The sequence below is a fragment of the Saccostrea cucullata genome, unplaced genomic scaffold (assembly GCF_032062105.1).
Source record: "Saccostrea cucullata isolate Sc308-1 unplaced genomic scaffold, CSIRO_AGI_Scuc_v1 ctg934, whole genome shotgun sequence".
Taxonomy (NCBI): Eukaryota; Metazoa; Mollusca; class Bivalvia; order Ostreida; family Ostreidae; genus Saccostrea; species Saccostrea cuccullata.
In genome coordinates this window covers 73,889-88,255 of record NW_026923633.1, presented here as the reverse complement: position 1 = coordinate 88,255, position 14,367 = coordinate 73,889, and the positions used below count along the sequence as shown (strand labels likewise).

The window sequence follows — 14,367 nt, the reverse complement described above, 5'->3', positions numbered from 1 at the left end:
AATGAGGATTTACACTTCAAATGTCAATTTTTATATTTAATCAACTTTTGGTTATCTTGAACAGCTGATTGCTGGAATATCATGGATATATCAAAATGATTTGCAAGTCCCAAACGTTCATTTCTTTTACCCTGGGCTGGATATCTCAGATTTTCGGAAATTTTAAATTGTTTTCATGAGGACAGTCATAGCAAATTTGAGATGAGATTTGAATGTATATTCTTTGTAGTAGGAGTAATTCAGGTACTGTAGAATTATTTTTTTTCGTGTGGTATAAACTTACGCTATATACGCGGTCACAAATTTTCCGCGGAAATTTGCCCAAGTGTACTTCATATAAATGTAAGGCATATTACAGTGAGAGTCTAAGATACTGCATAATTTTTTACCTGCAGATTAAACAGAAATTGAGATTCCACAAAATTATAACCCCGTAGAAAAAAGTGTCTCTACAGTACATGTATTACAATATCCACATTAATTTATGTCTTTTCTATGCAAGTCCTATTTATCTGATTGACTTGAATCTACATCATTCTGTTATATCTTTTGCCAACCCAAGGCCAGGGAATTTTTTTTATAATTTTAGATTTTAAAAGCTTGAATAGATTAATATATTTTAATGTAAAGAGGAGGACTGGATTCAAGTCCATCCAGTTTTGACTATCAACTAGCTACAACTTCTGTGTTTAGATTATTAATTACACTTCGATCTCTATGAGAAAACCTTTTAAGCACATATCTCTGGTTTGATTCAATCCATCCACAATTTTCTATTTTCTGATATATATTAAACTTACCTGGTAGGCAAATGCAAGCTTTATCCCAAATAATAAAGCCATCTAGTGTAATGCACCAAGAAGCCCCCACAATTTTCAAATCATCTCTATTTCCTCCAGCTTTTGTGATTAAAAAATGAACTTTTGGAGACAAACATGTTTTGAGCTGTACATTGCTTTCCATGTGTTGCTGTAATTTCTACAAAATACAAATGATTGCTATTGTCGCTTGCATCATGAACTGGTATATACATCATATATGTATCGGAATGACTTTACTTTACTGGTCCCTGGAAAAACGCACATAAACGTAGTGTTGCCAAAGGCGACTTCGTATGTATGAGATTGCTTGAGCGATCGAAAAAATTTAAATACAAGTTTTTTTTTGCCTTTTGATCCCAAAACATTTAACCGTGAATTCTGAATTTTGGGATCAAAAGGCAAAAAAAAAACAAACTTATATTTAAATTTTACGCTAGACTAACCCTAATCTGAGAGTCAAATAATGTGCGAGACTAATCTTAATCTCTCGGATAGATGCGAGACTAACCCTAATCAGACGAATAATTGTGCAAGGACTAACCCTAATCTCTCGTGTGGGTGTGAGACTAATTAACCCTTAAATCAGTCGAATAATGTGCAAATTTAACCCTTATCAGTTGAGTGACGTAAATGTTATGTCATAGTCCAATGAGCGCGAGGATCTTGCAGATCTGGGGACCGGTAAAGTAAAGTCTCATGTATCTTTTAATAATATTTTCATGCTTAATCATCTGATTTTTAATATTACCATATAAAAATGTCATATTTCTAAGAGATGATTGTATTACATTTATAATTATTTACAAATTATTGTATAACTTATGGATAGCATCACATTCTAGATTGCTGTATAAATGAATGAACAATTGATGGTTCTTATATTACGAACTTTAGCCAATATTGCGTTTACACTAAACTGGCCAATAAATTTGTATTTGCATATTTGTATAAAAATTTTCATGTAGTAGATGAATACATATGATTACAGTTTTAAACATACAATTTTTTGTATTGACAGTCTAAAAATCTATATACAAACAAATCACCGTATTTGTTTGTGTGTTGCCTTGTCCATTAGTGAAAATAGAGATAATTCGAATGTGATAACAAAAATGGTTAACCCGATCCAGAACATATTCGAAAAAAGCTATTTTGGCGTTTTCATTTCACGAACACTCCAAAAGTTAATTGAAATTATGAAAACGACATAATTAATAAGAGAAACAATATTAATCTGAGAAAACATTTTAAAAATCTATCAGAACATGAGATGATATAATATTCCGAAGGAAATCCGGAAATTACAGTTTTGTAAAACTTGAATATTAGAAAAATATTTACAAACAGAAAGAGGAAAGAGAAACCCACGCCGAAATTTTCAAATTGATCAAATCTGAAGTAAAACATGCTGTTGTATTTTTATTGATCAATAATATTACACGACATGTCTACGAAACGCAAATTTACCATTGAGGGCATTGACGAATCTTTGAAGGTACATTAAAAGACATTTTTAAGAAAAGAGAGTTAAGTTGTTAGCATATTTATTATTTATATTACATATTTTCAGGAAAATAAAACAGTTATAATGTTAAAATTTATAAAATTTGAATATTTGCAGCAATTCCATTTCATTTAAGAATATCAGGTCTTTAAAGTAGAAATGTCAGGTCATTCAAAATTATCAGGTCATCAAGTTTTGTGAATATACCTTGATAGTATATAGCAAAATAATCTACATAGTATCCACTGAAAATGTTTTTTAATAAAGTTTCAGCTATTATCATCAATAATTTTCCTCAAAAATATGAAATAAAAGTTTAAATTGATAATTTATATTTCATCAGGTCAAAATATCAGGTCTTTAGTATATCAGGTCTTTAGTATGTTCCTACGATGATTTCTTTAAAAAAAATAATGAGCACCTGTGGTGCACCCGTGGTATCCGGAGATTACCATGGCCAGCCATTTTTTTTAAATGAAATATAATACAGTTTAATCCAGGAGCAATTCCATTAATATGCAAGAATTTTTTTATACAAATGGGAAATTAAATACTTTCTTTAATCCATTATCTTTTTGTTTTACAGAAAAAGCAATGCATGTATATTCTAGAAAGGCAGCAGATGTTACATCTTTTAACACAGCAGGAATCTCAAGTGACAGAGGAGATGGAAGTCACACCTCAGGTACTTCAAGTAAAATTCTCTACCTCCGCACACTACGTAGCTCAGTCGGTAACGTGTTAGAGCACTTGCTATCTGATATTGAAAGGTCGTTGTTTCAAATCTCAGAAGCAACTAACCTACATCAATAAAAAAAAGTTTAAATGAACTGTTCCTTCACAATGCACTCTGCACTTTGAAGTGAAAGTTGTGGGTCTTTTGAGTGAAACCTTAAAAACTGAGGCAAAGTGTCACTGCACCAGGCATTTGCATGATAAAGATCCCTCACTGCTCAATGGCTCAGAGTGTTGAGAAAAGGTCAAAATTTGTAGTAACACTCTGTTTGAGTGAAAAATTCTCAAATGGAAGTTGAGATGTAAAAACAAAATAGTAAATACTATCAATCAATTTACTTCTGTGTAGAATGGAGATGGCTGAAACAGTTTCTCTATAAACCTCTTGAAGGGGTCAAAACCATGGAGACTTATACGCATGAGAGGCTAAAATCTTAAAGTCTTGAATGAAGTTGGTTAATTGAAACAGTAAACCTCAAGTAAAGAGCTCTAGCCAGCTGTCTCGCTAAAAATGAATAGTAGGAACTTTCCTCCCTTTCGTATAAAATGTTGCTGAATTATGTGATAAGAAATTAAAGAACATTTTTTTCACTTACTGGGTAAGTGGAGTTCAAGTATACCCCATAAATGATTTTGTTGAATGATATAGTAAAGAAATTTAAATTTTACGAAATTATGATGTAGTGGTTTATGTTAGGCTCATAAGCCATAAAAATGTTTTTGTTGGAATTAAAAATACTATTATGCTTCCTTTGCAGGCAGAATCTCAGAGGCCACACACAGGGGGCAATAATCTCAACTTTCCCATCAACAGTTTCCCTCTGCAGGGCCTCAATAATAACAATAACCAATCAGAGTGTTTGAGGTGCCTAGCAGGTGAACCGGTAAAGTAGACCTCTAGATTTAATTAATATATATATCACCTAGAACATTATTAATTCTTTATACATGTGTACATGTTTTCACAATTATGAATAGATGACAACTCAATTTCTCACCATTTCTCATGTTCTAATTACATTTTTATACAGGGACATTTCCGGCACGTTAAGACATACAGTTGACGTTAATGAAGTGAGTTAATAATAGAATAAATCACTTTGCTGACATGATTAGATGGAAAAAGAATACTCACATCTCTTGGAGATCAACCACCTCAGACATTGTAATAAGGGTATAAATGTCAAGTTCTTTTTCCACATATGTGGTTTTTGTCTCACAGTAGCAGTTGTCCCCCTTGATGCAGCATCCATGAAACACTTGTTTTAATGACTATTCTCATGCATTTTATTTATTTTTTCATTATCATGTTTTTAATACATGTATTAAAAATAATGAAGAGAATATCTATTTGCAAAGATAGTGGAATTTTATTCTGATAACTGGTTTCCATTCAAATTCAGGAAGTGTTTGTGTGGGTTTATGCATTTTTTTTTCTATGTCAAAAAGGTGCTTTAATATTTCTAGTTTTATATTATCGTATAAATGGACTAGGATAATTTGTAACAAGACTACTGTATATGTAAAGTATGATCTCAAACTTAAAGTGACCTATCTGTCTCTGGTCTTTGAAGAAGACTGAATATTTAACTAATTAAAATAATTAACACTCTACTAAATAACCCAATCTTTGGTATTTTGAACTTTAAATGTCTATTAATCATTAAATGCTACAAAAAATTGTTCTATAATCAAAGTCTTATACTGTTCTAAATTTTTAAAATTTTATAATTACATGTATGTAACATTTAATAGAAGTCTTGGATTGGTTTATTAACAGAGGATTTTATTCTGCATTCCTACTTGTTTTGCAATTGGTTGAACAAACAAGCACCAAAATGTGCTTTTGATCTAGAGAAAATTGAATAATTTTTGAAAATTATGCCGATCAGTAGTTGCTGCATTTGCCAAAATTAGCACCTAGAGCTCTGTTACATGTGTAAGGGAGACAACCAGGTTTTCAACCTTGTATTGTATAAGTATCATGATGTTCTGTTTATTATGATGTTTTCCTTTCTTTTATATATATATATTTTTTATCTTCTGTTTATATTATTTTAACGAAAAAAAAGATTTTCTGTTATTTGTCAGAAATTTGCTTCATTGAAATTTTTATGCGTTTTTTATGAAATTTTATCCTGCAGCTACTGCTTGCATTGACCAATTGAAGGTAAATCAAAGCTTTATTCAGTCAGTAAAAGTCCTGTGCATTTCATAGTATTTGAAAACATCATTTATAACATCATTTGTATTGTATATAGCTCATTTTGGACATCATGTGTAAAACTTTACTGCAGGGTAAACAAAATGCATGAATTACTGTCTTGAAATTCATATATATTTGGGCATGGGAAAAAAATGTGATAGAGAGTTCCTCTTTCCTTACATTTACCTTTATATTACTAGCCTTATATTTTTCAAGATAGTAATCAAGTATTTTACTGTAAATTTATCCACTTTAATACATGGACAATCTTTTTATCCGAACAAATAGTCATTGCTAGCCTAGAATCAGAGTTATGACCCTTAGTTAAGCGTTCTCTATAAAATTTTGTTTTTTTCAATTGTTTGTTTTTATTTAATGAATTATTTTTCTTTCTTATCTTTTGTTTTTGGTTTGTTTGTTTGTGAAGATAATGTTTTACCAGGTTTATAAGAATTTTTTATGATTATTGGCCAATATTCGGTCTCTGTGGATTCTGTAATACATGTTACGTTGTGTCACATTTTTAATGTTTAGATCAAGTCTTGATGTCCATTTACCATATAATCTAACAAAGTTTGATATTGATGTGAAAATAAAGACTTTTAATTCATTGTTCACAAGGTAGCAGTGTCATTTTTTTCTGTGTTTGTGTAACATCACTTGATTTAGTGGGCCTTTGAAATTGTTGTTTAACAAAATACAAAACATGCAAAAATAAGAAACGTTAAAGATGGTCTTGTCAGATTTCAAAGAATTTACAAATGTTTCATTCAAAAAAAAATTTCAAATCTATAGGTCAAAGTCAACTCACCTTGCATTATTTGGATAAATTAAATGTAAAATTTGAAGAAGATCTGAATTCATCCAAAGCAGAGATGGAAGTTTTTTTTTTTTACTAGTCTAATGTTAATTAGACAATTGCAAATTTGTTGAATATTCAAATGCAATCATGACTATATAAATTAAAAGCTATATAAATTTGACTCAAGTTTGTTCTCAGTTTATATCTTAATTTTGTTGTTTGAGTCCCTCTCAAGATTTTTCACTCATATGGAGATGCCACCACTTGCCAGTAGAAAGCTGCAAAATTTTTACCTATTCTCAGCATTTTGGCCATTGAGCTGTGGGGGATTTTTTTCGTGCCAGCATCTACTGTAAAACAGGACCTTATTAGTTATCCAGGTTCAATCAAGGGTGTACGGGGATTTACCCCGGGTTGTATTCCATACACCCTGAGGCCGAAGGCCGAAGGGTGTATGGAATACAACCCGGGGTAAATCCCCGTGCACCCTTGATTGAACCTGGATAACGAATTTATTTCCTTTGTACCCATAACAATGCTTTAGAGTGTGTCTCAACATATCGATTTGCTTTGTATTATAGAAAAACTATGCATTGTGACGTCACGTTTTATTTACACCCGGCTCAAGTCGGGTGCACGGACATTTACACCCGACTTTGTAACCAATCAAAGCTCGTGTTACAAGCTAGATAGGAAATAATGGTTTATATGGTATTTAAAGGAACGGTCTCTATGTCCCCCAGTGGGATTTGAACCCATGACGTAAGGATCAACTAACTTTAGAGCAGACGCTCTAACCACTGTGCCATGCAGTCTTGACAAGTGATCTATAAATGACATTAGCCAGGGGACCATAGTAAACATGGACGTTAACAAAACAGTTGACAGACATTGAAGAGGTGGACAGACATGGTCAATCTATAGAATCGTTACCGCATGGTAATGACCTTAAATTGCCCTGACATTGGTTGTGTTGTATTCATTTAACATTATGTACTCACTGGCACTAATGGATAGCAAAAACATTGATATCTTTACATCGCCTCAGAGAATTTGAATTTATATCTTGGAAATAAAAAGAAGAACAAGGTGATTAGATCTATAATAAGTAACTTTATTTAATCTGTAATGATTAATGGTCACAGGCTAAAAATAAACAATACATTTTACAAACGGGTGTCTCAGCACCTAGACCACAATTCCTTCATATCATGATCTCGAAGGCCAGAGTCGTAGATTCTAAAGCTCACTGCATTTACTGTTAAAATCACTGAACTTTTTGTGGGCTCAAATTTTCATGGGTTAAGGAAAAAAATTTGTTCATGGGGATTTGATTTCATGGATAAAGGAGAGTTGGGTTAGTTATTCGAATGAAAATTTAAATTTTGTGGGTCTCTCCAAACCAGAGAACCCATGAAAATTTAACACCTACAAACATTAGTGATTTCACAGTACTGTATACAGGGAAATATTCACCCCCGTTTTATTTTCGCCCCTTTCGCCCTTACATTGTTTGGGTGAATTTAAAAAGGGGTGAATTTAAAAAGGGGCGAATTAAAAATATACAATGTATTTTCTTAAACAAAACTGTGACTGGGCAAATTTAAAACTGGGCAAAATTGGTTGCAAGTCTGAAAGGGCGAAAATAAAACGGGGCGAAAATAACCCTGTATACAGTATTTGAATCTAAAATTTTTGTGTGCACTTTCATATTGTTAAAATTGTGCAAACTACCTTTAAACCAAGCAAAATTCATACCAGATTGAGTCATCAAAAGTCAATATTGCAAAATATTACATGAGAGAAAAAAAAAACTTATGGGAAATTCGAAATGGTAAGCTTTCAGTTGAATTTTCCTCTGCATAGCTGTTTGAGTATAACATTACAAGTACAGTCAAGCCTTGTTATCCTGAACTCCATGGGACCCAAAAAGATATCCAAGGATTCCAGATATCAAGGGTAATTTTAAAACACTAAAGACATACATGGTTAGGACTTCCAAATCACTTAATCAGTATAACCCATGGTAGTCCAGATATCAGTGTTCACGATATTGAAGTTCAACTGCATTTTATACAGATAGCCTTAGATTTTGGAGTATAAAAAAATCTGACTTTAACCTGCTTTAAATTTTCTAGAAGCAATGTATTTGTCTAAAGATTCATTTAAATATTTCTAAAAACAAGGAAATAACTGTCATTGATCTACAATCAAGCTGAAATTATTTTAAATATTCATTATTACAAAAAAAAGTCATACCCTTATTGATTCAAAACTATATTCTCTTTTTTTCTTCAAGAATGTGGACCCTATATATTTATACCAACATCTCACAATTATATCTCGTGAATATATATCAATTATATAACTGAGCATCTATTATATCTAATGACACTCTCACACCATATCCACAAGGCATTCACTCAGTGTAACAGGATGAACAATGTTTCCTTTTTCAATGTAAAAACATGATTTAAGCTTAAAACATGCCATAGTAAATAAGATACAAACATACCAGTCCTAATTAACACACAAGATGTATTCTTTCAATGAAACCATTGCTAGAATCAACTCTAAAAATAATTTTTTCTTCTATTTTGGTGAATTTATAAAATGGTTTTGTTTCTATACAGACTGAATGCAAACAGCATTCAAAAGCTGTTGACATTTCAGAAAAAAATCCGTACTAAAAAAAAAATGAAATTGCACTTCTATGAATTCAGACTGAAGACAGATTTCCTATATATTGCTGCAGTCGACATCCTGCAACAATAAAGAAAGCAATGCTGTATTGGCCAAAAATACTTTTCTTAAATTATTAATAATGAATATCCGATGAGATTCCAGTATTTAGAAGCCAATGGCCGCTATCTCTGGAGGGTGAAAACTAAGACATTTATATCCAATATAATTACAACTTGTCACCATGGTGAAATAATCTGTCATCATGGCGATAAAATTATCACAGCGTCCTGTCTCCTAGCAACTGTTGTCTGGAAGACAAAATGGAGTAGATGATATCTAATGGCAGTTTCCTGTCGGCTCAGGTAATGACAGAGTCTAAATAAAGTTTACAAATAACTGCAAATGATGGTCATTTTCTTGTTCATAATCACTTCTATGATGAAGTCTCTATATCAGATGGCAATTCTATCACAAAAACCCACTAAATGTGATTCCTTATATAGTAACACGTCTATATATATAGCATGTTGTCTTCCAAGTGGTACAATGACACAGTGGTTTGATTGTAGGGGGGATAGATGCCGGGAGGGCTCAATGGTCTCTCTGGTCTTCTAAATCCTCCCTGCTCCCTGCTTTTCCGATTTCCTGTACAATTTCTGCATGCTCATCCAGCATTTGTTCAAATTGCTTTTTCCTCTTTTCAGCATTTTCCTACAAGCATATATTTGAAAATCATGAAAACTTATTTTAAGGACAACACAAATATTGTTCATTTATTAGCCATTTGTAAATTGAGCTATGTACCCCATGCATGCACTGTGGGAAAAGGGTACAACTATACAACTACATTTGCTGCCTGTCATTCATGTGCATTACATGTATTTCAATTACAATATTATATCTGAGATTTTTTTTCAAAGCAAATCTGTGCCACTTTCATAACTTTTTTCATTATTTTATGGGGAAATATTTATATACATTACATATGTACATTTTTTTTTTCAACGTGTTATCCATTGCCATCATGCGGTAGCCATCTTGCATAAAAATTTAAAATACGATTTTACATTTGTTTTACTTTATTAGTAGATGGATAAATTGAAATAGTATTATTTTTTTTTATTGTGACAGTCTTATATTTATTTATGTGTAAAATGAGAGAAATATATTTTGCAAATCCACATTTTATATATTTTTTATTTTATTTATTTATAATCTGTCAAATTTTTATGATTCCACAATTATGTGTGTACCTTTCAACATGTGTTGGTTTAATACATGATTAGCAAATCCACGATACAAAGAACAAACAAAGGTAAATAAATAAAAATGATATAAATTAAATATTTGTTAAATAATAAATTGCATTCTGTGATTTTAAATTTTCAAAATGGATTTTAGTCATCTCATTATAGAAAGTAAGAACGTGTTTAATTTATGCCTCTGGTTTAACAACAGTATGAAACAAATTTTATATTCAAAATTTTAACTACATTTTTTTTTTAAAAACTTTATTCAAATGCTGTACTCATTAAAATACCTGTTTGTTTTCTTGATACGTTCATGTCACGGCATTACCCCGGTAATGAAGAATCTTTAGAAAACGGGAAACAAAGCCTCGTCTTATACAGTATATCTTAGCAAAAATTAAGGCTGAAAATGAGCCTTTCGACCTATATACCCCATCGACCTATGACCCAAAAATTACGGTACAATATAATATCTGAGATTTTTTTTAGGGAAATATTTATATACAAGTACATTTTTTTTTAAAATGGCATATCATAATTGATTTTAGGTTTCTGCAAATCCACAATTATGTTGCCTACATCACGATACAAAGGTAAATAAATAAAAATGATATAAATTAAATATTTGTTAAATAATAAATTGCATTCTGTGATTTTAAATTTTCAGACAATTAAAAAATTAAGAAGGCAAAAGTATAAAGCAAAACAAATAGCCCTGCAAACCTTTTAATACTGACAAGGAATTGATGAAGTCACAGACAAAAAAAAATTAAACCAAAGTTACATTGCTACATATGGCCTTAACTGTATAAATGAAAATAATTCAGGGTATAATAATTATTGGAAAATTTGGAAACCTTTTTTTCTAGTTAAAGATCCTGCTAATGATTGGCTTTAAAATATATGGGCTTAAATTATACAGATAATGTTGAAAGGAAATATTCCCTGTAAAAAAATTTCATTGAGATTATACATTTAATATACATGATATACAGGTACATGTAATATTATTGTTATTAGTTAATTAGTTTGAAACTTGATGTGGTATTGATTTGAACTTATCTTTGATGTACAACTATAGGCACAAGAGGTCGATGCATGGGTCAAAATATATACAGTCATGTATATACAACAGATTCTTAAGAAAATAAAAATTTGATTAATTAACTTTATCAAAGGACATTAATTTTAACAATAGAAAGTTTTCCAATGTATTTCAATATCATGGTTACCAACAAACACACAGACAGTGATAAACTATTTGACTGAATGGTAAGATGAGAATGATATACCCAGCCCTGGGAGAACTTGGTCACTAGATTTATAGGAGGGAGATGTGGTTAACCATCTCATTAACGACTAATAAAGCACTATCAAGTCGTCATTACCTCTCCGTGAGAGCTTTAAAACCATTTATCACCTACCTAAACACACACCATCACTCATAATTCACCCCACAAAAGCAGCATGCCTTTTTAGTTTTAATATTTTTATACCTTCTTCATGAAAGCCAATCATTCAAAGTTTAACTCCTTTAAGGCAAATATAAAGTCATTTTGTTCTCTGTGTCTTAGTTTTTCATACACTTCTGTTGGAATTAATCTATTTTCATTGACAAGAGGCTGTACGGCTATTAAACTCCATGACGTCAGTGGTAACCTTGTCCTTTGCTTGCAGGAGGTGGCTCACGTTATAAATGTGAACCCATTGGGTATTATAAGGTATTATCATGGAATCAGAGTTGTAATTTCCAATTACAGATGAGATATTTCAAAATATTTTTGCAGAAATTTTATTTTTTGGTAAACATTGGTATTTACATAACCTTAATTATAATCAAATTGTGACAAAGAACATCTTTTTAAGAATAATTTTGAGTTTAATAAATGTTTTACAATTAATAACAGGCAAATATTTCATAGTTTCATATTGAACATGATTTTGGCTCATTTAAATGTCAATGGGTCACAGCAAAGGCAGTGGGTCAAAGCAAATTAAAGGCAACCTTTATTTTTCATTGTATCAAAACAAAACAATGGAGCAACCTTAACAATGCTTGTATTTTGCAAAAACCATATTTTTTTTACCAGAACATTTGGCTATATTGATACAATTTTTATAGAATTTCTGGAAACAATGAAAATTGAACTCGTAATATGCTCTCGTAATTTAAGATTCGGGGGAATATAGTTTTTGTCGCATCCATTTGTCTGTCTGTCTTTTTATCTGTTTTAATTACGGTTTGTCTGCAAAAACTTAAACCTTGCCCACAACTTTTTGCTGGGCTATGCCTTTCATATTTCACAGGTGTATTTCTTGTGACAAAACCTTTCTTTGGGTAGCAACAAATTTGACCTCTTGGCCTTGACCTTGGAGTTTGACCCATTTTTACAAAAAAAACCCCCAAATTTTAACCTTGGCCATTACTTTTGAACAGTTGGTGTTAGGGCTTTCATATTTCACATGTGTATTCATTGTGACAAGACCTTTCAATCCATTTAAACATTTTTGACCTTTTGACCTTGACCTTATGAGTGTGACTCACTTTGTGAAAAACTTTTTTTGTAAAATTTTAACCTTGGCCATAACTTTTGAGCAGTAAGTACTAGGGATTAAATTAATAAGTGTTTCTCTTGTCAATTAAAAGACCTTCCTCTTGATACCAACAATTTTGACCCTTTGAACTTGACCTTGGAGTTTGACTTCCATTTGAGAAAAATAAGCTACCTTTCAGGGGCATCAGTGTTTCACAAACACATATTCTTTTTTTACTAATCTTTTCCACTTATAATGCAAGTCCTACAGCCTTATCAAGTTGATATCAAATGATTACCATGAGAAAATTCATTTATAACTTTTGAAAAAGACATATTAATTCTAAATTTAATTTTCAAAACACATTTTCTTATTTCATTAAGGCAAATAAAGGGGATAAAAGGAAACCTTATTTCATATTAAAAACAATCAAATGATCCCCTTTGCTAAGGATTTCAAAAAGCAGATTTGTGGATTAGTCTATACCCATACTTAACTATTTTGTAATAAATTTGTTTACTAACAAACCATTATTAGGGCCAGAATGCCATTTCACCAAAGATTAAATTTAATGCTCAGTAAATTTGGAAACACATGTAATAAGTTTAAACTACACAATATTTATTTGTTCAGTATATAGATGTTCGTCCATAAAAGGAATATTTGACATATTCTAAGTCCGTAACAGGCTTTTCTTTTTAACAGTAAAATTCATTAAAGGTAACACAGTTGTAAATCTAGGCAAATCCAACCATTGAAACCCAAGTCAGTAAGAAATTATGTAACATGACGTCTTTCCATTATAACTATTCAATACGTTTTTCTCTTACAAACTATTCCTTATTATTGTGTATCTGATGATCCATTTACCTATAAGGCAATTAAGTTAGCCATGACGTAAATGAAAAAGAAGTAAAAGAAATGAAGCATTGACTTTTAATAAAGAGAAAAGGATAGTAATCATACAAAAAGATTTCACTATCAAGCAAGATCCATAATTATCAGTCCTCTCATGATGTCTAAAATAACAAGAGGCCCTTAGGCCACAATGCTCACCTGAGTAACTATGGCTCTTATTCTTTCTTAGCAGATTTTCCCCTATGTATTCCTATGTAAAATAAAGATAAAATATTGTGGCACCACAATTCCCCAGCTCCACCCTGTGTCCAGGATGTCATATGATTTGAACAAACTTGAATGTTGGGATGCTTCTATATGAATATGACTAGTCAAGGCTTTACTGTTCCCCAGAAAAAGATTATTCCTAGATATTTCTTAATTTAGAATTTGATCCCCTTTCATATGGTCCAACCCTTCCCAATCCAGTCATGATTTGATCATGCTTTGATCTACAATACCTGCAGATGCTTCCATACAATTATGACTAATCTTGACTTCATTCATCTAAAAAAGAAAAAAAAAGATTTGTCTTTATGTATTCCTTATTCCTATGTAAATCTTCAATCACCGGTAGTGGCCCCACCCTAGTCAGGGTTTCATAGGTTTAATAAAATTGAATCTACACTACCTGAGGATTTTCCCATACAAATATGTCTACTCATGGCTCTGAATTTCAAGATTTTCCCTATGATTTTTCATGTAGAACTTAGAATGGCAATAGTGAACCCATCATACCCAATGGGCATCATGATTTGAATATGTAAATTTGAATTTTCACTTCCCTAGAAAGCTCTAGCGGTTTCATTTTTTTCAAGCCCAGTTGTTCTTGTGAAGATCTTTATATTACCCCACACAATTTTTCCTATTTCTTAATTATCTTCCCTTGGAAAAGAGTGTTCCCCTTCATTTGAACAAAGTTGAATCCCCTT

General features: G+C 31.4%; 3 protein-coding genes across 8 annotated transcripts in view; 1 reads left to right on the top strand and 2 right to left on the bottom strand.

The window, feature by feature from the left end:
- The window catches only part of LOC134264539 (endoplasmic reticulum membrane-associated RNA degradation protein-like), a 33,256-nt gene extending 32,252 nt beyond the window's left edge, over positions 1-1,004 (bottom strand). The window contains exon 1 of the mRNA XM_062746832.1: positions 801-1,004. Coding sequence (XP_062602816.1) covers positions 801-963 — 163 coding nt within the window. The 5' untranslated portion in view covers positions 964-1,004. The remainder of the gene's footprint in view (positions 1-800) is intronic.
- Positions 1,005-2,141: 1,137 nt separating this feature from the next.
- On the top strand, positions 2,142-5,890 carry LOC134264542 (uncharacterized). 2 transcript variants are annotated; one of them, XM_062746835.1, is made up of 4 exons: positions 2,142-2,316; positions 2,912-3,019; positions 3,819-3,944; positions 4,092-5,890. In XM_062746835.1, exons 1-4 carry the CDS (start codon positions 2,266-2,268, stop codon positions 4,122-4,124), a joined length of 318 nt encoding a protein of 105 aa, XP_062602819.1. In that variant the 5' UTR covers positions 2,142-2,265; the 3' UTR covers positions 4,125-5,890. The 2 variants fall into 2 exon arrangements, with proteins under 2 accessions (XP_062602819.1, XP_062602820.1); XM_062746836.1 differs by having other exon boundaries at positions 2,148-2,316; positions 2,912-3,010.
- A 2,035-nt stretch (positions 5,891-7,925) lies between these two features.
- LOC134264537 (uncharacterized) overlaps positions 7,926-14,367 on the bottom strand; it is a 41,709-nt gene continuing 35,267 nt past the window's right edge. For all 5 annotated transcript variants that reach the window (XM_062746829.1, XM_062746830.1, XM_062746826.1 and 2 more), the window contains one exon: positions 7,926-9,464. In XM_062746829.1, coding sequence (XP_062602813.1) covers positions 9,454-9,464 — 11 coding nt within the window. In that variant the 3' untranslated portion in view covers positions 7,926-9,453. The remainder of the gene's footprint in view (positions 9,465-14,367) is intronic.

Excerpts from the sequence above, each read along its gene's own strand:
- LOC134264542 (XM_062746835.1), top strand. The coding sequence starts at position 2,266 with ATGTCTACGAAACGCAAATTTACCATTGAGGGCATTGACGAATCTTTG. Across the intron at positions 2,317-2,911 it reads GCATTGACGAATCTTTGAAG|AAAAAGCAATGCATGTATAT; the intron begins GTACATTAAAAG and ends TTTGTTTTACAG. Across the intron at positions 3,020-3,818 it reads TCACACCTCAGGTACTTCAA|GCAGAATCTCAGAGGCCACA; the intron begins GTAAAATTCTCT and ends CTTCCTTTGCAG.